Below are 23490 nucleotides of genomic sequence, written 5' to 3'. Positions count from 1 at the left end.
GATCAAACTTCAGTCGAGCAGTTGTGGAGGATATTGTGGACTAAGCAGTGTTCAGCGTTGAGATCCAACCATCAGCTGTACACAGCACTGTTCATTACTGTTAAATACACATATTAAGATCTACAAGTTAATGTAAACAGAATGTTTGTTCTTTGTTTTCAAATTGTCTGACGGATGTATCTGAATCACTGATCTTGTTCTTCCCATGTGCTGTTTTAAACAAATAAAATAAATACATTGTTTCTAAGGGAATGTATTTCTGAATCAGTATCATTGCAACTATAGACCACGTGGTGTGAGAGCAGTAATATGAGATTGTAATTTCCAAGTATTATTCATTATCTGTAACAGTGAAGGTTAGCATGTTGATATAGAATAGTATTAAAGCATGAAGAAAGCAGTCTTCTGGGATTTGGCACCGTGTATATGTGGTGCCGTGAAAGCCTCAAATCTTACACAGTATTAAAGCATGTCTGGCACAATCCCAACCAACACAACTAATCTTAAAATAAAAGCAGACTTATGTCTTTTAGTATAATGGCAACCAGTAATGTGAAAATGAGAGTAGAACCAGCTTTCAGTATCATGTGTAATTCAAATATACCTCAGACAATGGACAATGACCAATATATTGGTGTAATGAATGCTGTTTTATAGCATCTTGTTGCACTGTCTGCACTTTTTATTCTTGTATTCACTGCTATCTCACATGAAACTCACACTAAAGGTTTTAAAATTCAAATTGTTAAATTTTAAACCTCTTGGATGTTTAAAGTTCTATGTCTGTTGCGCAACATGTTTCAGATTATTTATCTGTCATCAGATGCATTAAAATTATTGGAGAAATGGGTGCATTTTTGTATGCTTTTATAACTCATGTTGATACTTTTTCCAAATATAATTTGGAAGTCTGAAGTGTAATTTCATTTATGCATCAGCATGTGTTGTGCAATGTATGTGTTTCTTTCCATTATGTAGATGATAAGCCACAAAAAGTACCAGTCTACAACACATGCTGTACATATACGAAATTATATTTAGGATTTTAAAATTAAGTCATAAAATTAGGAAAACATATTGACACAAGTTAAGTTATGTACAAAAACGCAGCAATTTCTCCAATTATTTTAATGCATCTGATGATGGCCAAATACGCTGAAACATGTTCTGCAATAGACTTGTTAACTAAAGACATACAACTTGAAACAGCTGGGAGTTCAAAAATTTTAAAATTTGAATTTCAAAACTTCTAGTATGAGTTGCATGTGAGACAGCAGTGAATACGTGAATAAAAACGGTATAATGAAGGTATCCATGAAAATTTGATTTTATGAATATCACTCAGATATGCGTTCCATCTGTTTTAAATGTAAACATGGCACAATGCTCTATACCAATTGAAATTACAGTGTCATATCCAGAATGACTAGGACTGACCAGGTGCCCTATGTATATTGAGAATGCTTTCTCAGGAATAAAAAGCATGAAAAAATGTACTGCAGTAAATAACACATATTTTTTGCCACGTTGCATACCTCATCGGCCCCGATGTTAATTTATTTCAGGCATAATTCTATAGTAGTAAAGTTAATCACACCACAGATGTACTGTACACAGTCAGAAATAATTTGTCCTTATATTTCATTAAATATTTACTATATCAAAGAATGTTTTAAACAGAAGTCATATTCTGATGATACCTACTTTCATGTCATGCATCATTTTTCAGGAACACAATGAAGTTCATTACACTTCACAATGAGAACTGGCTGTAACTGATTGGCATGTATAGAAATGAAATTTATCTGATAAATTGTTTTGTATACCCAGTCATTACCAAACATGATCTGTATTTACTTTGCAGTTTCAGAGATTAAAAACAAAGATAATGATCATGTTGCACTCATTCTATGCATTTAGTGCAGAGAATGCATTTATGTTACTGCAGTTAGGGGTACATTAATTTTCCAAATTTTATTGTTGCCATTTTATGTACCTTACTGGCCTTTATGTTCATTTATTGCAGATGCAAATCTTTAATGCCTCACATTTATATTTCTGATGATCTCTAATTTTCCTTTTAGTTGCTAAATTCTATTACCAATCATGACATGATATTTGTATCTTGGAAAGTCTGAATGAATATTATATATACAGTGAATCATACTAAACTTCTGCCATCTTTTCATTAAAACTTAAATTATCAAAATCATATAATTAAATATATAACTGCATAGTTTCAACGACAGAAAAAGGAGGAGATGAAAGCCAACATTCAGTTCCTTTGTGTTGCAAAGCTATTTATACTGTCTAGAAAATTTTTTCGTTGTATTTTCTTAAATATGTATAGTGACCAATGATGATGGGATTTGGGTTTTTCAGTATCATCAGAAAGCAAAATGTGAACTCCATTGGAAAAGTCTAATAACTAGGCCCAAACAAAGCACTGATATAAAAGTCTGAGGTCAAAAACGTTCTGGTCTTTTTTTTGTCCCCCCCCCTTTTGTCAGGAATTATTCATTATGAATCTGTTTCTGCAAAACAAACAAACAATCATTCTTCCTTCAGTTTTTAGTGCTTTCGCACACACACACTACTACTAGTAAAGCATTTTTTTTGTCAAGGCACAAGTATCAGTGTTTGGAAACATCCACAATACTTGCTTGTACCCAAAATTAAAGATCTTCTAAAAGGACTTTTGGAAAATTATTTGTTGCAATATCTGTAGGCATGGCAGAGATATTTGAATACATGTACAACGTGAAAAGACAAGTACTTGAAAGTGACCATACTCATTGGAAGATACTCACATAATCTTTTTGCTTTATTTTTCTACAGGTTTTCTTTCAAAATATTCATTAGAAGATGCTTCATTTACAGAGGCAGGTAAATGATTAATCAGAATTTCACAGACGAATCAGCCTCAGCATTAACCTGTACATTCACTTGAAACTTCACAAAGAACAATAGTATTAAACAAATAGAAGTGTTTTCTTGTATTATGTTTATGTGAAAACTGTTCATATGGGACACTACTATGAAATATATGGACATCAAATTCAGAACAACTTAAAGGAAAGTTTTTCAGAACTGCATATAATGAAAGTCACCACCTCTTTTAAGTCTTTTGTCCTCCTGAATGTACATTCTGAAACATCTGATAACTGACCAAAGTTGATAACCCAAATTTTCTTTACGAATATTCCTCTTGAACCACAGTTCTTAAAACATTCAGGTAGTGGAATTAATTTTATTCATAAAAGCTTACAACACTTTAAAAATTCACACGTTTTTGGCCAATAAAGTAGGCTTGATTTAGTTTCTAATACTGTGTCTGAGCATCATGTTTTCTTTCTCTCTCTCTCTCACACACACACACACATATATATATATATATATATATATAAAATATTTTGTGTACACAGCCCACATGTGTACTTTGTTACACTATGTTTTAATAAAGTGACATGTTCTGAGCTTTTGATCATCATCAGGCTATGTTACATTTATTATTTTCAAAACTGTTACTACTGTCAGATATGGGATGTCTGAGCGTTGCGCCGTCACGTCACAAAATATATATATACGAGTGTATGCATGTATGTAGAGAGACAGCTTTGTTTCTAATGTTGTTAACACAGATTCAGTCAACCACTTTTCATCACACCTGATCTCCCAAATGTTATACATACATACATTTCATTTCGTTTCATAAGTCCAAAACAAATGGACATGAAGGTCGTCATACAAAAAATTTAAACAAACACACAGATAAGAGAATAATTAAAACTAATTGTTTATGTTATGCTCCACATATTCAGAAACTGTATAAAACGAATTATTCATCAGATATAAAGACAGCTTATTTTTAAAACTAATTCTATCCTCTTTAAGGCTTTGAATGGTTATGGGCAATCTGTTGAATAGTTTAATAGCAGTAAACATAGTACCTTTCTGAAAAGCAGAAAGATTCAAGTTTGGCAAATATAATTGCTTTCAATTTCTTGTATTCAAACCATGAACATCTAAACCTGAACAAAATTTAGTTTGATTATTATCAATCACAAACATCATCAATGAGAGAATGTATTCACATGACAATGGCAGTATATTCAATTTCTTAAAGATCCCTACATGAGTCTCTAGGTCCCACTCCAGATATAATCCTTATTACTTTTTTTGTAATTTAAAAACTCTTAACATTATTCGTTGAGTTGCCCCAGAAAATTATTCCGTACTTAGGAACAGAGTGGAAATAAGAAAACTACACCATTTGTAAAAATTTTTTACTCATAAAATAAGATAAACTCCTAATTACAAAAATAGCTGAACTAAGTTTAGGGAGAATATACTCTACATGACTCTTCCAATACAAATTCTTATCAATTTGCAGACCCAAAAAATTTATCACAGGAACTTCATAAACAAATTCCTGCTAGCAACTTATAGAGACTTATAAGACTGTTTTAGAGCAAATCTAATATTTAAGGCTAACTTATTAGCTGTGAACCAATTTACAATAAGAGACAGTGTACTCATGACTTTATGCTTAAGCTTAGCATGACTATTACCAGTAACCAAAACACTGGTATCATCAGCAAAAAGAAAAACTTTAGCCAGTTTATTAATATATGGAGGCAAATCATTAATGTAAATAATAAACAGAAGTGGTCCCAAAACCGACCCCTGAGGAACCCCTTAATTCTTTCCCAAGATGAAAAATAGTCCTGACCATCATTAGTTTTAATGTACACACTCTGTTAACCAATTTAATATACAACCCCGGACACCATAATACTCTAGTTTAGATGTCAATATCTCATAATTAACACAGTCAAAAGCCTTAGCAAGGTCACAAAAAATCCCTGCAGTTTGTCATTCCAGGCCTGAAGTATGCCAGTCGTAAAAGAAAAAGTAGCATGGTCTGTTGAGAAATTTTTCCTAAAGCCAAATTGTTCCTGCACCAGAATATTATTGACTTGTAGATGTTGACTCAATCTACTGTTATAAACAAATCTAATTATAGTAGAGCAAAATATGAATAACACAAATTCTTAATTCATTGTGCTTTATATATTACAAGATAGCTGTGACAGCTGGGTTACCAGCAGCATAGCTATGGTCTATGTGGCCAGGATTTGATTCTCAGCAGAAACACTGGGAACTGCTTTGATTGTTGCCAGCCTCTTCTGCACTGGGTTCCTGCACTACGCCTATATATGAAATCAAAATCTTGGGTGACCAGCCACATAAATTTGTAGCAAAATTTCAACATTTTGAGACCGTTTCTGTTACCATTGTTAGGGACTATCTGCCTGAAAAGGTCCCTAAAGACTGGACTTCTTCATGAATTTATGTGCTGATCACCTAAGGTGATTCTTGTGCCATGAAAGTAAAACTTGTATCTGCTGTGCTACCCCTTTCAATTTTGTAAACAACCTGGTATTTTATCAAAACTTGGTAAGCCTACAGTTATGAACATTGTGATGATGGGTAACTTAGAGGTAATATCGGTAAAATTCCATGCTTGTACTCTATATTAAAACTACTCTTTACAGAATAAAACAACTAATAATATTATGTCTATAGGACCAAAAATCCATTTTATATGAAAGAAGGCTTTTTTAATTCCTTATTTAGTGCAAGTTCAGTCTATGACTTTATTATACGCGTTTTATGTATACTGACTGTATTTATTCTGGTTTAATGTGGCTGTCAAAGTTCAGTATTTTATGAGTTTATTGAACCTTCGCTTGTACCATAGTCAAAGTGGTCCGAGTGTGAACTCGTCTGTGGAGCTTTACTTCCATGCCCCATTTACGTCATTATATTAAGACTTTTATTTTCCATGTAGTGACTGTGTAAGATGTTCACAAGTTAGACAGGATCTAGGCTGCTTTACTAAATCTGCATTGTACAGAATTTCAGAACATGCTTAATATACAGCCAGTGTTCATTTTGTGCATACTTGAAGGACGTTCCATACGGGTACAATTTGTGCACCACCTGGGACTTTCATGATGGTAAAGGTATGGTGTAGTCCAGTATGTGGGTACTACGTCTGCCTTCAGCTTAACAAGGTGGAATTAGGTGTTGGTTCCTTCAAAAGCACAGGCATTCATCTATTACGTCATAATTCAAAAGACCACAACGGACCACTGTACGAATCCTGTCTTCGTCTTCCCAGTTGAAAGTGGGCACACAAACTTCCTCCCAAACGGTCAAAACCTGTGTACCCATCCTCCACACCACACGGTTACTACCGTTACTACGGACTGGGTCACGGACACGGATGCCCTTACGTGCAGTGTACTCTATCTTTTGTCAATATTATTCGGTGATCCGTGTAGAGTCTGCACACAGTATGTGTTAAATTTGTCAGCATATGGGAGCAATTTAGTTCTTCGTTTGCAGTCAGTATTATATCATAGAAATTAAAAAATAACTCTGCTTGCCATCAACTTTCGCGCTAGTTTCTTGCTTGGCTCAATCTTCGACCCTGAAGATGAGGCGACATGTTACTCCGAAACGTCAGCTGATTTTCAATGGCGTTAGATTCCAGATTCTACGTAACCACCGCTGCGAGAATCTCAAATTTCATAAAATGTCGTACAGTGAAGACCATCTTTAAATAATACTGTAATCAGTGATTATACTCGTTTATATCTGAGGTCATCTGTGTTACACAACGGAAGTGAATTGTGGTGAACAGGGTGGGATCGTTAGGAGAAGTAGTGTCTAACGAAGTCGTAGCTGCATGTGGATAGGAATGGAAAAATCGCAAATATAATATCAAGGACGATTTTTTGTATGTAAAAATGTATCCAAACAGGTGCATTAGGTTCAGAAGACACAACTGGCCCTGCTATAATTCATATTTTTGTCAAATAATTCGTAATTACGCCTTCAAGTCAGACCTTAAAATAAAATGGGTACGTCCACCAAAAATTCCCTGTATTAAACCAGAAAAGAGCGGAGATTTGGCCTCACTTCCGCCAGTTGATAAGAAACAATATCCACTGGAGTTCCAGAATTCGGAGGAACTCAAAACGTAAGTAAAACTTAATTGAAATCTTTGTGCTAGCGGAATTAGGGTGCCGATTTAAGTCTTTAACATTATCTATTGAAATTTGTTACAATAGCAGTTTTGTTAATGGTATAATAACCGATAGAGAGAGAGGCAGACGGGTCGTGCCGTAGCTGAGGCGGTTGGTCGCAGGCTTCCAGTCATTGCTTCAATCGCAGGTCATGTAATGTGGTGGACAATGTAATTGGGAGGGTTTTCATCTAGACGTAGGTCTCCTGCCAATTTTCATTCTGCGAACTTCAACACAATCATTAATCACCCTGTCATCAATGCTGTATAGCCTGAACGCTAGACAGCATTGTTAAGTAACATACTTAAAAAAAAAAGGAATGGGAGGAATGAAAGTTGGGAACCCCTTCTAGGCTGCTTAGTGAATAAATCAGTGCACATCAGATGAGACTGGTTATGAAAGGTCTGTGTACTAGACACAAGACAAGCATTGTAGCCAGTTTGTTAGCAGAATGTACTGTAACACATGAACTATTTACCACTGTTTTTAATAATGAGGTAGTTGACACCAGTGACTCCGAGATCAAATTGAGAGTCATGGCCAAGGAACGGTAAAGAGAATTAAGAAAACATGAAGGAAGTACCCTGAGAAGTACACTCAACTCTCGATTATCCTGGATAATGGTGGGAATGGAAATCATGATTAATTGAAAACCCGGTTAAGACAAATTTTATAAAAAGTAGTACTGTAATAGTGTACCTTCATAATACTATATGCCTACCTGTATTTAAATTTATTCAACCTCATTTTTATGTCATCTCTTGGCCTATTTAATACTTTTTTACATTACACTGAAATATGAATTAGGTATTTCAATCACACTGTTCAACAACATCCAACACTTTTTACGAATATTCACACTTAACACTTAAAAAAATTTAATATTGTTGTTTTCTTTTTCATGGCATTTTCCTTTTTACAGATATCCATACGAAGCCTACGTAATATTAGCTTGTCGTTTAATAAACTGTTCTCTTCACTCTCAAGATAGTCTAGTAAGGATTCCAAATGATTAAGAGCAGCACCATCTTCATTAGTGATGAAAGGCATCAGTTTCTTGCTTGAATTTTTCAATACAGATGGCTTTACTGTATCCCACGCTGTTGAAATGTAATTCTTTAACTACACCTCTTTTTCCTGACTGATTGATAATTTCAGGTTTCTGTTGAATACTTAACACAACACCCTTCCTTTTACACCCTGACATTTTGCTAACGCACTTGAAGATTGATACAAAGAGACTAACTGGGTCGGTGTATCTGTTCTTGGAACTTTCCACAAATCCTTGCATTCTTTCACCCCTACCCTAGAACTTTGTGTTAGCATAACGGTACCAAAAAATGCAGAGCTCGGTTCACACTAGTGCGAAAATATTGTTCCAACTCACCATGTGAAACAAAAGTCAGTGAATATTAAATAACATATAAGCCTAAAAAACCCCGGTTAAGCCGCAAACCGGTTTATCTGCCCCCGGATAATCAAGAGTTGAGTGTACTACCAAAACAACAGAAAACTCTGGTTCCAGAAATTCAAGTTTTGAAGAAAATCTGTCTTCTCAATAAACAAAAAAGAAATGGCCATTGTTCTCCAGGAGATTGCTTTATTTGATTTAATATTATTACTGCAGAAATATGTGAATGTGGTGAGGCCAAAGAAACTATAAACCACATTCTATCCTTTCCTTCCCCCTTGGCGCTACAGCTCATGGTGAGCTTTTGGCCTCCTGGACAATCTGCCTCCATTCTTCTCTATTCTTCAACTTTCTGAGGATGACTATCTGGTTTCTGAACAATTCAGTTTTTTGCAGTGTGAGGTCGTTAGTCTCATGCCCAATCCCCATCCTGGAGGACCAGGGTGTCCCTCTTTTGTCTCAATTTTTCCTCTTGACTTGTCCTGAATGGGTGACCCTACCAGTAGATCCACTACTGCCGGCATATCTCTCGGGTCAGGAGCATTCAAATCTCCACCGCCACATTGGAGACACCATTGGTGGGGACCCACATCCTATGGTAGTGTAAATTATGCGAAGAACTTGGAGTTCATGTTGTTAGCATAACATAACATACCATACCATACCATACCATACCATACCAACTGGCTCTACAGTCCTTTGTGGGCCTTGGCTTCCTGCACCAACAGCCTGCAAGTATCTCTGTGCATTGCAGTGGATCTCCAATCTTTAACTTTCAGTTTCCTAAGGTCTTCTTTGACATCATCAAACCAGCTCACTATTGGCCTTCCTCTTACTCTTCTAGTGTAGATCTTCTTATGCAAGTTTTACCACGGCATTCTGTTAGCATCCATTCTTTCTACATGTCCCAGCCAGTTGATTCTTCTTGCCATTATAAATCTAACTACTATATATTCTTTCTTCAGTATCTAATCTGTTTCTTCATTGTTTCTACAAGGTGTTTCAAATATGACCGGGACTGATTTGTGTGTAAATAAGGTGCACTGCGCCGCAGCTGTGCGACCTTGAGAGAGTGAAGGTACAACTTCCACCCTCCATCCTGTTCGGTTTAGAACCTGTTCAGTCCTGTTTGGGAGTTGCTAGCATGATGAGTGAACAGAAGGTACCATGGAGCGTGGAACAACACATTGTGATCAAATTCCTCGGAGAAAACATCCCGTCCACTAAAATTCACCACAGACTCCAACAACAGTATGGGGAAGAGTGTGTCATGGACTCGTGTGTTACAGTGGTGTAAGTGCTTCAGAGAGGGCAGAGAGCACGTGGAGAATGAACCGCATTATCGTCAGCTGCGAACATCCATCACCGAGCCAAACACTGATCGTGCCTATGTGCATATTCGTGAGAATAGGCACATCACTATCAAGGAACTTGAAGCAGTGCTGTCCATCAGTGTTGGTAGTGTAGAAGACATCATGAAATACAATCTGCACTATCGCAAGGTGAATGCATGGTGGGTACCACGCACTTTTGACGGATGTGAACAAAATGGCGCGCATGCAAGCTGCCAGTCGTCTCCTACAGCAGTTTGAAGAAGGTGATGTATTTTTTAAGTCTATAGTGACCACCAATGAAACGTGGGTGCACTACTTCATTCCCGGGTCCCAGCAGTCATCACATGAGTGGCGGCATACCAGTTCTCCCAAACCCAAGAGAGCACAGAGGAGCCGTTCGGCAGGAAGAGTGATGGCAATGTTCTTCTGAGACTGTCAGGGGGTTATCAATGTAGATTATCTGACAGTTGCCAGAACAGTCAGTGCAGCTTATTACTCAGACCTCCTGGCAACAGACGTGAAAGAAATGATCCGATCCAAGCGGAAGACAGGTGGAAAGCGGGTAGCCTTCCTTCAAGACAATGCACGCCCCCGTACTGCCAAAACAACAATGGAAACCCTCTAGAAATTGAAATGGAACCTTCTGACACATCTGCCATACAGTGCCGATTTGGCCCCAAGTGATTTCTACCTGTTCGGAGGGCTCAAATCAGACTTGCAATGCGTGCGGTTTGTGGACAATGGCGCCGTCATCCAGACTGTTTGGGAGTGGATACACCGCCAACCACAAGCCTTTTTTGGAAAGGGCATCAGGATGCTTCCAGAACGTTGGAAAAAATGTGTTGACTCCGGAGGGGAGTACATTGAAGACTGACATGGGCAAGTAAGTGTTTGGCAATAATCGTTTTTAAAAAAAAAATCAGTCCCGGTCATATTTGAACCACCTTGTAAATCTCCATTGTTCTTCTTGTTTTATTGGCCCATATATTTTCCTAGTAATTTTTCTTTCAAATCTTCTTAAATTAATTTCATCCTCTTTCTTTAACACTCATGTCTTATGCCATATGTTACTACAGGATATATTAATGTTTTATATATTTTCATATTCCTGTTTATATCCTTAGATTTTAGTAATTGTAGGTTGGCATAATATGCCTTATTGTCGGATTGTATTTGTTGTATGTTGTGTGTTATGTCATTTTTCTCATCTATTACTGCACCTAAATATATAAACTTCTGTACCATTTCAGATTTTTTGTTTCCATTACATAACTTCCTCTCCCTAATATTTGCATGTGTAGTTGTATTAAGATGCATGTACTTTGTTTTTGTTTGTAAAAAGGCTAAGCTGATTAGCTTCCTTTTCTAAAGCCGGATATACTCTCTGCAATTCATTTTTTGTTCTGATCATAATTATTACATCAGCATATGCACAAATTTGACTTAGTTTTGTGAATATGTTGCCCCTTTTGTCACCTTTTTGATTGTGGTCTGTAATACAATGTTAAATAATGTGGTTGACAGACCATCACCTTGCTTAACACCACTGTATTATCTGAACTTTTCTCCAGTCTCATTTCCTAACTTCCCCTTAGCACATGGTCCATGTAGTTTCATCACTGTTAAGTTAAAGAGTTTTGCCACCGTCCCATTTCATGCATCGCTTGTGTTAATTTATTCCTTCGTACATTATTGAACGCTTTCTTATGGTCATTTACATTTACATTTATTTTCATTTCATCGATCCAATCCTTTCACCCTAGGGCTGGATATAAAATATGTCACATATTACAAATTCATGCTTTCCTATAGTCATTTACGAGGGTTGGAACTTTAATAGTGGCAACTGTTTATTTACAACTGATATAAAATAGATACATGTTTCGAAGTTTTACTGTCCTTCAGTGTAGTTACCAGCATTGTGTACAACTCGTTGCCAGCAATGTGGAAGTCGTAGGATACCTTTAGCAGTGCCTGTTGTGTTGATAGTTCAAATGGAGTGGTCTGCTGCCTGAAGAATCTCTGGAACCATTCTGAAGCGAATGCACGAAGTGGTTCCTTCATCTTAGGAATCAAGTCGAAGTCACAAGGGCTTAAGTCTGGGGAGTATGGTGGATGGTACAGCACTTCCCAGTCCCATCGATCGAACAAATCAGCCACAGCTTGCACTGCATGCAGCTGAGCATTGTCCTGCAAAATGATGGGTGGGTTGTGCAGAAAGTGTTGGCACTTCTTTCTCAAAGCTGGTCACAGGTTGTGTTCCAAAAGTGAACAGTAATAATGTGCATTGATGGTCTGCTGTCAGGGAACAGTATGCTTTAGGATAACACCATCACAGTCATACACAAGAATCACCATAGCTTTCACATTGTTGGGGTTCTGACAAACTTCTGATTTTCATGGTGACCTGTAATGACACCATTCTTTTGATTGGCATTTCATTTGTGGCTCGTATGATTTGGCGCATGTCTCATCCAGCATAATTGTATGGCCTCTCCTTCACGCTCAGTGCTCCAAGTGGTTACGAGGAGCATCATATCATAGCCATTTCTGCATTTCAGTTTTTCTCATACCCGGGCATTCCTTCAGAATGTGAAGCACAGTCGTGTGTGCTAATCCTGTCTCTTGGGCCAGGTCACGAATCGTATGGGTCGATCACTCTCCAGTAATGCGGAAAGAGCATACACTTCTTCACTGACACTAGGACAACCTGGCCGATGCATGTCTGCCACATTTTGGCGTCCCTTGTTGAAGGCTTTTACCCACCTTGCCACTGTTCTGTAAGGCAATGCAGATTCTCCGCAAGCCTCTTGAAGACCTTGATGACACTGCCATGCTGTACAGCTTCTGGCAGATTGAATCTTTATCGAACTTCATTGCTCCTGTTTCGAAAACATCGTGACAACACTACATTAGACCGCCAGCTAACACGAGGCTCTGTTCTTCTCGTCACTGCGCATGCGCGTGATGTGGGAAGGGAGAGTCCATTTGCTCTGAGGTAAGGTAGGTATATAACTAACATGTGTGGTATAAGCGACCTCCGTAGTCTAGGGGTAATGTTCCCACCTCATGACTTACTTCGACTCACCTGCCGCATGGCGATCAAGCAACCTCCAGCAACGGCCGCGCTGTGGCCAGTCAAATCACCGCAACTAACCTCTCTCCCTACCGGCGCGCGCCGCGTTACCTCACCGGTCAAGCATCTCAGCAAACACGGTCCTTTTCAGGACCAACAAACTTTTCCGAAGAAGTGGGTTGTCATCGGAGTAATGACGAACAACAAAGGCAAAACCCCACATATTCTTTCCACCTTGTTTGGACTTCTGTTGGGTTTGCCACTATAATCCCATCTTTATCTCAGCATCCAGTTGTCTGTTGTTGATATCATTAATTTTTTTATAACTGACATGTATAGCTTCCTAGTTTCGTTTTGTTTAATTAACTGCAATACAATTTATAACAACTTTTAGTTTGATGTGAGCGACTTTTTGATCTCGCTGTAGTTGTAAAATGACTAGTTCAGTGTATAGAACTAATGTATTCATGTGTAACATGTTCTATATGTGATGGCTTTTGTAGCCAGTAAGGATCTATGGATTTAAAATAAAGATATAGATACTTTAAGAGCTGCAGTGATTAGAGCAGTTCTTTTCCACATTCTATTACTGTTCAGATTAATGTGTTTCAGAGCTGACAAACTTGTGAAGAGAGTATTTTCTCTTGAATTCTTTCCAAGAAGTCATTCAATGAGAATTCTGAGTTATGACATGATCAGCAGTGTCAGAAGACATGCATTAGATGTGGGATCTGCTGAAAGCAGGAGTAAGTTAAATAAGCCTCATTGTCAGTATACTATGTTTTCTGCTTGCCACCATGTCATTGTTAAGTACAGTAATTATTTGAGTTTTTAAAATGTTATTCCTTTAACCTTTATGGTAGGGAAATAGGGGACTTTAAATCTCCCCACACTCTGGGGATGGTAACCAGAATTTGAGTTGGGTTTAACGTTACAGGTACTGTCTTCATAGCATGCAGCCTGTTGTGTGTCATATATAGGATACATGATATATACAGTGAGGACAGTCTACACAACAGTATTTCTGAAAGAACAACAGTAGTTGCTTATATTTTATAAAATTTAATTTTATATAGCCAGGAATGAAGCACTGGGTTATATTATTCTGTCATTTGGTATTTAAACTGTCAATAACTAATCTGATGTTACATCTCCTGGATACATGCTGCATATATTGTATTCATGAGACCATCACATGTTTAAGGATGTAAAATACAGAGGAACATTTGGTGTTCTCAGTTGCACAAATGACCGCAGCTATACGAAATCTGCAGCAAGTAATGGAAGGATTTCCGAGGGACAAGCGCTGCAAAGTTCAGCTTAAGGAGCTCATTGATCTTCGTAAGAAATGGCTGAAGTATCTGAGATGTTGGGATTACAAACGTTTTGAATGGCTGTTGGAGAAACTTGATTTGGTCTATAAGCCACCGCCCAGGTAAGATATTTTATAAACCTGACAGATTCCTGGCATTGCAGAATTGGAGGGTCATCACAAAAATATAAGCTTCAAAAACCATTTCACTCCACCTGAGACAGCTGAGTCCGTTGCACATAACTGCAATGTATTCTAGAAGAATAATTATAATGTGGTATTTCATTATTGTGCTTGGTTTTCCTGTGTCTTCTCTCCCCACCATGTTTCCCCACAATTCTGTAGACCTTGTTTCATTTCCCAGGTGAAAAATATTAACACTAATATTCCTCATGTAACCTTTTACACTGTGAAGTTCATATGTAATACATGTATTAATGTATTTCTAACTCTCTACGAGCCAGGATAGCATAGTCAGTATAGCGACTGGCTATGAGCTGGATGACTGAAGTACAGAAATATTTTCCCCATTAAAGTGTGTAACCTTAAACTGAACATATTTCCGGTATTCCATGCCAGTTCAACAGATTCACCTATATGCCCGTGGTAGATGAATTTTTTATTCAAATGAATCTTCATATAACCATAGGTTGGTGTGACATAGGTAAATGTTCAAAGTATTCAGTCCCTCGTTGATTTTGAAGACCGAGAATGAGACGTTTGTGTGATGCTGTTTTCACATCACAGAAGCATTAGATGATACAGAACAGTGTATCTTTAAAACTAATCGAGATGTCTGGATGAAACTGAAATCATATGGAATTCACATATGAAGCATGTAAAACTTCTTTATAATTTGAGTTTTCAAAGTGTAAGAAGGCATACTTGATCAGATTACTCCTGAAAAGGTCATACAACTTCCACTTAGATAATATTTGTTGGGAAAAGACAATCAAGAGAAAATTTAAAGAGATGGCAGTCACTGTTTTTTTAATCCTTGGTTGAAGTAATGACTGACTATGATGGTGCACATTTGGTCATATTTCACATTATCGCAGTATAAAACTCTCAAACAGGGTTTCATGTTGCATTATCTTTGCATACCATGCATGAGAATATGCAAACCTGTTATCCAATGACCATTTATTTCTTTATTTTTCCTAGAACAGTTTGGTTATGTTCTTCATCCTTTCATGGAGGATGTAATGTCTTGTTGTTGTTGTCAGTGGTATTTTTTTTAAATATGCTTTCCATTTCAACCCAGCTGTGATCCTTCTGTTGCCAGTGGAAGGATGGTGATTTGCTTTTAGGATGCATGAATTTGACAAGTCGGTCACTACTGTCATAATTTTTTCTCCATCACAGCACCAGTCCACTACTTCTCACCATATGTGCAAGCAAGATAGCTGTACCAGGTGATGTCACTGCATGCAAGAGGTACTGAATAGTGCCTTGAGACATGTATTGAAGAATATACTTGAATCAGAAACTGGAAAAAAACTGTCATTGTGTTCCAATTTAATAGTATGTGGCAGTTGTTTCTCTGAGTATATGGAATCCATATACAATTAGTGATATGTTCCTTTAACTGTTGTAATATGTATTCAACCCTTTCTTACTTTTATAGGACATGAGCATGTACCACGCACCATGGGCAACCCTACTAGCTTATTCCAAGGTGTCCGTTTCCGGAACTGGGCAGCCTACACTTCCTTTTACTCTGTGAATACAGCATTTGAGGTTCACCCTCATTTTAGTGAGAAACATGTGTACAGAAATTTCCTGCAGGTGTTCTCGCCTTGAGACCTCAAGTCCCCTTAGAATTCCTATGACCATCTAATACTCCTTACAGCTGAATGGTAATACTCCTCATTAAAGATGATGAATCACATATCAGTCTTGAAGCTAGTTATGCCCCTGGTAGGTGTGTCTTTAATTGTCCGTGTCCAAAGCTTGGGATTTGAATCCTGTGGAAAAATTTAGGTCATGTTAGCCATTGGAGAGAACATGCTAGACTTTTGACTACTACAGTTCAGTCAGGTTCCTTGTCTGATCATTTACATTCCCCACTGTAGTTACATGCACTTTGTGTGTATTGTGGGAGTTATTTTGGCTTCGAGTGTTATACTCAACATCTTGTACTAGGCCACCTTCTACTAACTATTCATATGGAAGTGGTGCATAGTGCATATATGTCAGCCCATATAATCATTATCCATAAGTGTTAATATTCTGTTGTAATGTACTTATCCAATTCATATAATACATATATCTAATTGTCCTCACTCTTGACTTCTGAAGATGTGAATTTCAATTCTGAGGTGTCCAAATGATCCCAGACAAGAGACTGCCCATTCGGTCTACGCAAGTACCCCATCACCATCCTTCAGGATACAACACCATGGGCCTCTCTGAAAATCTTCTGTATAAAGTAATATCAAGTTTCCCTATTGTCTATGGAAACGCACACAAAGCATATCAAACGACTGATTCAATGTTTTTGAAAACATCATTAATATTATATCTTGTTATAATACTTCCAATTTTTAATTTTTATATAATCTGAACTTTTGTATATTTTACGTGAGCATTTTTAAATTTGTACGATTAATAGTGTTATATCCATTTTATGATTGCAGTTAAATGGTAGATTTTTGTTGATATGTGTTTGCCTGATGATGGCCGATAGTGGCCGAAACATGTAGCAAAGCCACAGGTGAACGCTGACTTTGATGTTTTACTATTTGTTGTGTTGTGATGGCTCATTAAAGAGTTGGATACAACACTGTTTCAATTTATATTATATCTGCCTAAGTCATGTGAAAATGTTTTATTCCATGAATGTTTTCCTTGTAGGTCTTTGGGTGTCTGTGTTTACTTATCATAAGGATGTTGAGGAATTGCTCTGGTTGCCTGCTCTTTTGTTCTGAAACTCCAGTATCACAGGGACCTTTGTCATGGCTGGTGGCAAAGGAATGGCACCTTCCTAGTTTGAGAATTGTTCTTATGATTTACTAAGTTTGAAACAATTTTTGTATTCTTATACTGTGACACTGAAGTGTGATGTCTTCTTCACATTGCTGTCCAGTGTCTTGATGTTCTGAATCACAACCTGCCGAAGAACATAAAATGTAGGATTTGAGGCTCTCACAGCAGTGGTTATGAAGAGTTGTGTGCGCGGGGATATAGCACTATGTAGTCTGTTGAAAGTTTGCTATAATGTTGGTGTTACTGATGGAAAGAGGTTTAAAAAGTGCGCTGTTGGAATGGGCTTAGGTGTCATGATATACAAAGTTTTATGAACACTGGTACAAGCATTCAAGGAATATTAAGGTTTTACCTCAGCAGTCTGAAATGTTGTAATATTAATATTACTAGTGTGAGGTATTTATGATATATGCCATTGAAATGGGCTCAGGTGGCATGATACACATACGAAGTTCCGTGATGATTGGTTCAGGCATTTAAGTAACATTGTGGTTACTACCACTACAATTTGACAGGCTGTAACGTTGGTACTACTGATCAAAGAGATTTATAAAGTATGCCGTAGATATGGCTTCATGTGACATGTTATATGTACCAAGGTTTATAGATATTGGTATAGGTATTCAAGCAATATTAAGGTTTTGCCTCAGTCATTTGAATGGCTGTAATATTGGTATTTCTCATGTGAGGGATTATGAATTACACTGTTGAGATGGGCTTAGGTGGCATGATATATACAAAGTTTCATAAAGATTGGTTCAGACATTCAGAAGTTAATGGGGAGTTACAGACATACGGTCAGCAAGGTGATAAATTTTTTTTTTATTTTTTCAATATAAGGAAAGTAGGCTAAAAATTAAAGTGTATATATACAAATATGTATTGAAACTCCATAATTTCCTTTGTGAGTCATGTCACATGGAATAATTTTGTCGAGAAATTATTTTGATAACAATAAAGTATTTTTTACAGAGAACGTTATCAGAATTATGGTACACATTGAGAGAGAAATGAATCATCTAGAGGTTTATTCAAGAAGTATCACATATTCTTGGAAGTATATATTTGAATGACATTTATGATGTGTAACATGAATTGTTTCAAACACACAGGTTGATAAAATCAGCATTAGGGACAAACATGGACTTCACAGACCAGTTGGAAGCCTCACTTTTGTTATTTGAGAGTTGCCAACATAACACTCCCCCTTAAACAATTTGGGAGTTTTTATTTTAAATACTTAATTCATTGATCTGAGAATTCCTGTGTACAATACCTACATCCTTTGTAGCGTTTAGGTATTTTAGAACTCTTTTTAATAATACCCAGTGTTCCCTTGTGTAACAAGTGTTAAATTGACTTAGGTAAGTCATAGCAAAGGATATATCTGGGCGCGTGCACACGGCTAAATACATTAATGATCCTGTAGCCTGTTGATATGGCACGTTATCTGAATTCTCAGTTGCTTTTCTTGATTTAGGCGACGGTTTCAGTTTGCTGTTCGGTTCCATTGGATGACTAACTGGTTTAGTCTCATTTGGAATATTAAATCTTTTAAGAACATTATTCAAATATTGAGCTTGGGTCAACTTTATAGTTTTCTTTGCCCTATCTCTTTTCACTTCCATTCCTAAACATTTCTTAACTGGTCCCAAATCCTTTACTTTAAAACACTGTTGCAATTTTCTTTTTAAATTCTCAACTTCAACATTGTCATTGTGAAATATGAAGAAGTCATCAACATACAATGCTATATTAATTATAGAATTACCCTTTTGTTTGGTATAAATACATGGTTCGGAACAAGTTTGCCTGTACCCTAGGCCTTTTAGAACCTCTGTTGCTTTCTTATTCCATGACCTAGTGGCTTGTTTCAGTCCATAAACTGATTTTCTTAATTTGCAAACTTTATTAGACTCCCCCTTAATGTCATATCCTTCAGGAAGCTCCATATATATAACTTCTTCAAGATCTCCGTTTAAAAATGCGGTACAGACATCAAGGTGGTCAATGTTCCAATCATGCTTTGCAGCTAAAGCAAATAACAATCGCATTGAAGAATGTTTCACCACGGGAGCGAAAGTTTCAAAATAGTCTATTCCTTCTGTTTGGCTACAACCTTTCGCCACCAAATGTGCTCTGTGACATGCGAAATTTCCTTCAGCATCTCGTTTAATTTTGAAGACCCATTTTGATTTCACTACTGGCTTATTTGATGGTCTATCCACTATTGTCCATGCTTGATTTGTTTGGAAAGCTTCTAGCTCCTGTTTAATAGCTTCTTTCCATTTAGATTTATCGGAGCTTGACAGTGCCTCTTCATATGTGACTGGTTCTGACTCCTCATCTTTATGCATGGCTGAGTAGGTAACAAAATCTGGAAATTCTTTCTGTTTCCTGTTTCAAAGTGGATATCTTCTTTCTTCCAAGTTTCCTTGTAATTGTTTTAAACCGTCTGGCTCTAATGGAACTTCATTTCCTTCATCTTGTACTTGTTCTTCTTCAGGGTTTTGTTCATGCGGAATCATAGCTTCATCTTGTGAGTCAAGGTTGAAATTTAACGACATTGGAAGTATGTCTTTAAGCTGAAATCCTTTCTTACTTTCTTTCTTCTTCCAGAAATTCTACATCTCTTGCCACAATTATTTGAGATGGATTGCGGGGATCTGATAACCAATAAGCTTTACTTTCGTCACTATATCCCATAAAAATGTATTTCTTGCTCAGAGCATCCAATTTTTGGCGTTTCTGTGATGGTATATGTGCATACGCTGGGTATCCAAAAATTTTTATATGGGAGAGATCAATCTTTTCGCATGTCCATATTTCTTCAAGCAATTGATTCTTTAGTTTCTTGTGAGGTGATCTATTTAAAAGATATACGGCTGTTTGAGCTGCTTCAGCCCAGTATCTTTTGTTGCAGCTGGAATCATACAGCATACATCTTGTTTTTTCCAAAATGCTGCGATTAGCTCTTTCGGCAGTTCCATTTTGTTGTGTATTATACGGCACAGAGAATTCCCTTTTGTTTTAACATGTCACTGAATAATTTGCCACAAAATTCACCATTATCGGAACGAACGGCTTTTATTGTCAATCCAGTTTCTGTCTCAATCATTTTCATAAATTCTTTAAAGGCTTCATATGTGTCACCCTTTTGTTTCAAGAAACGAATGAAGATTTTTCTACTATGATCATCCACAATAGTCAAAAAATATTTAGCATTCCCATAAGAGGGTACTTCAAATGGCCCAACCAGATCTAAATGCAATAGATCAAGTATTCTTTTTGACCGTTTGTTCTTTGATTGTAGGAAAGGCTTCTTTGTCATTTTGCCTTCCAGACATGGAACACATTTCTTTGACGGATTTTCTTGTTCTTGAAAATCGATGCCACTAGCTAAACCCTTTTTTAGCAACCACATGCTAACCCAATTTAAATGCCCCAAACGCCTATGCCACAACAGTTGTTCATCAACTTGCTGGGTACTTGCAACTTGTTCATTCTTTACAGTATTAATACAAGATTTTTCACATTTGTGATTTTTCTTTTTGGTATTAATCTCATCTTTAGTTGCTATATTTGCAGATTATTGGGTCATGTTAACTTTGGTATTTAAACAATAAATCCCATTTTCGGGATATGCTTTGGCAAGAACTTTGGCTCTTACCTCAAAATCATCAGAATCATATAACTTGCAACAGTCTTTGGTGAATAACACAATTGTACCCTGATTTACAATTGAGTTTACAGACAACAAATTTGTAGACAATTCCGGTACATGCAATACATCTGAGATATGGCTATAATTGTCATTCATAAGTTTTACATCACCAAAACCTGCACTGGTAAACATGTTATCAGCAAGGGTTACTTCATGTTCCTTAGAATCATGTGTTTTATAATTTTGCAAAATAGTCTTATTTCCAGTCATATGGTATGAAGCACCAGAGTCTATTACCCAAGTGTTCTCTTTAACTTTAACATGATGGGCAGACACCATATACATGGATCTTTTACTTGTCTTATTTTTCCATTTATTTTGATTACACCTATGATCGGATCCTTCTTTATTTTCATCAGTACTATTAACTGATTTAGAAGAGTGATTGCTCTTAAATTTTTGCCTATACTGATTGTTATGATTCTTATTGTTCGTCTTATCCTTATCTTTGAACCAACAGTTTTTGTTTATGTGGCCTAGCTTACCACAAATTTGACATTTTGCTAGTTTACGTTTAATCTTATCTTTGGACAGAAAGGCTGAATCTGAATTTGCATTTTTACCAAATTCAGTGTCTTGCAATAGCTTAGATTTAATGAGCTCACTAGTCAGAGTTATGTTGGAGTTTTCAAGCACCATACGCATGGGATAATACTCTTTAGTTAAACCCTTTAACATTAATGCAGCTAATAGCTCATCATCTATTTTTTTTGTCCATTGAGACTAGTCTGAGATTTATTGACATGAAGACATTAACATATTCCTGCATGCTTTTATAGCCCTCAAGTTTCAAAGAGCACAAATTAGTTAAAATACTTATCCAACTATTGACTCCCTGATCTTTGAATGTTCTTTCCAACGTGTCCTTTGCTGTTGTTGTCTGGACGACGTAAAGATTTAACTTGGGGCCACAGGTCGCTGTCCTGTCGCCGTCACAGACCTCTGACGGTGACAGAACAGCGACCTGTGACGGCGACAGGACAGCGACCTGTGACGACAGGGATGGCGACAGCCCAGCGCCCCGTGACGCCTGTAACGGTGACAGAACCGCCCTGTGTCGGTGACAGAACAGCGACCTGTGATGCGTGGGATGGCGACAGCCCAGCGACGCAGACTCTTAATAAAGCAGGAGTAGAGTGAACACTGATTCTCACTTATCATTCGATCCACGTGGAAGTAACAAAAATAACAAGTTTATCAGAAGGATGTCTGTTATATAGCAGTAAAGTTGTACAACCAACTGCTACCCAAAAATAAAAAGATGTCCACTAACACAAGACAACTAAGTAACATTAAAAGAATTGATACCAATACACTGCATCCATTTTGTTGATGAATTTGAATGCTTAAATAACAAATAGAAGTTTGTCAGTTACTGATGTGAATACCAGCACACCTCTTGTAGTTAAGTTCATGTGTTCATGAAATGGATAATATAGTATATACATAAACTTCAGAATAAGGAGCTTCATAATGTGTACCCTTGCATGAAATATTATTAGGATGAACTGAATGAAAATGAGATCGAAGGTACATGTGCATGGGGAGATAAGAAATGCATACAAAATTTTAGCCAAAAACCTGGAAGGGAAGAGACCATTTGGGAGACCTGGACATAAAAGGGAGAATATTAAAAAATTAAAATACAGTGTGAGGGTAGGGACTAAATTAATCTAGTGCAGGACAGAGTGGTGAGCCCTTGTGAACATGGTAATGAACCTTACAGTTCCATAAAAGGCGAGACCATTGCTTCCTTAAGGACTGCTCCATGGAGTTAGAATTTTGTGTTTCGTGTCAGTTTAATTTGTGTATAGATTACTTCTTTTTCAGTCTCCTTTATAAGTCTGACAGTACTTCGGAATACAATTTTTAAGTGTAATACCTTGAATTGTTCCAAAGGTCTGTTTTTATTGTATCTTGATGTGTTCCTTATTTCTGTTTTGTGTGTTCATTGTAGCTTGAGTTCCAGACTGTTGATTGGAAACCATGGCATTCATATAATCTATTCACAAAAATGCAGTACTGGTTTGATGGTGAAAAAACTGGACATAGATATATTACTTTGGCAGTTACAAATCTATTCTAATGAAATACATAAAATGTTTCAGTCACTTCCACTGGATAACACGCAAGGATTCACTTAGGAAACTTACAAACAAGCACTGTGCAGAGATCAAGCAACAGAAGCTAGATGCCTATAAGGCTAGTTTAGAAGCACAGCAGATGGACTTCCTACGAGAAAAAGCACAGAAATTGCGCTGGATTCGTAAGGAGGAAGAAGAGTGTGGGGTGGAGCCAACTGTCAGTGAAACAGACGTTGAACAAGTTCTCAAACAGTTAAGAGAACTTGAACTTGGTAAAGAAGAGAGACTAAAGGATAAAGCAAATTGAAGTAACTGGCAGTCATTTGTATTGTATGTATGACGGTGTAATTTTGTGAGAAGTAAAGGCGAATGATAGTATATTCTATTCATTACTGAACCATTGTAATGAAAGTTGCAGTTCTGAATGGGAAATCTTTTCAAATTTACATGGATTCTGGCCTTCT

The 23490-nt window shown here is 37.0% G+C and overlaps 2 protein-coding genes across 2 annotated transcripts in view; both read left to right on the top strand.

The window, feature by feature from the left end:
* LOC111863817 (E3 ubiquitin-protein ligase NRDP1) overlaps positions 1–256 on the top strand; it is a 31470-nt gene extending 31214 nt beyond the window's left edge. The window contains exon 7 of the mRNA XM_023850531.2: positions 1–256. Coding sequence (XP_023706299.1) covers positions 1–44 — 44 coding nt within the window. The 3' untranslated portion in view covers positions 45–256.
* A 6040-nt stretch (positions 257–6296) lies between these two features.
* Positions 6297–23411, top strand: LOC111863830 (28S ribosomal protein S15, mitochondrial). Its single transcript, XM_023850562.2, has 4 exons — positions 6297–7051; positions 13531–13664; positions 14158–14353; positions 23051–23411. Exons 1-4 carry the CDS (start codon positions 6819–6821, stop codon positions 23331–23333), a joined length of 846 nt encoding a protein of 281 aa, XP_023706330.1. The 5' UTR covers positions 6297–6818; the 3' UTR covers positions 23334–23411.
* Positions 23412–23490: the final 79 nt, after the last annotated feature.

Source organism: Cryptotermes secundus, unplaced genomic scaffold (genome assembly GCF_002891405.2).
Source record: "Cryptotermes secundus unplaced genomic scaffold, Csec_1.0 scaffold1695, whole genome shotgun sequence".
NCBI lineage: Eukaryota > Metazoa > Arthropoda > Insecta > Blattodea > Kalotermitidae > Cryptotermes > Cryptotermes secundus.
This window is presented reverse-complemented; position numbering and strand designations above follow the sequence as displayed.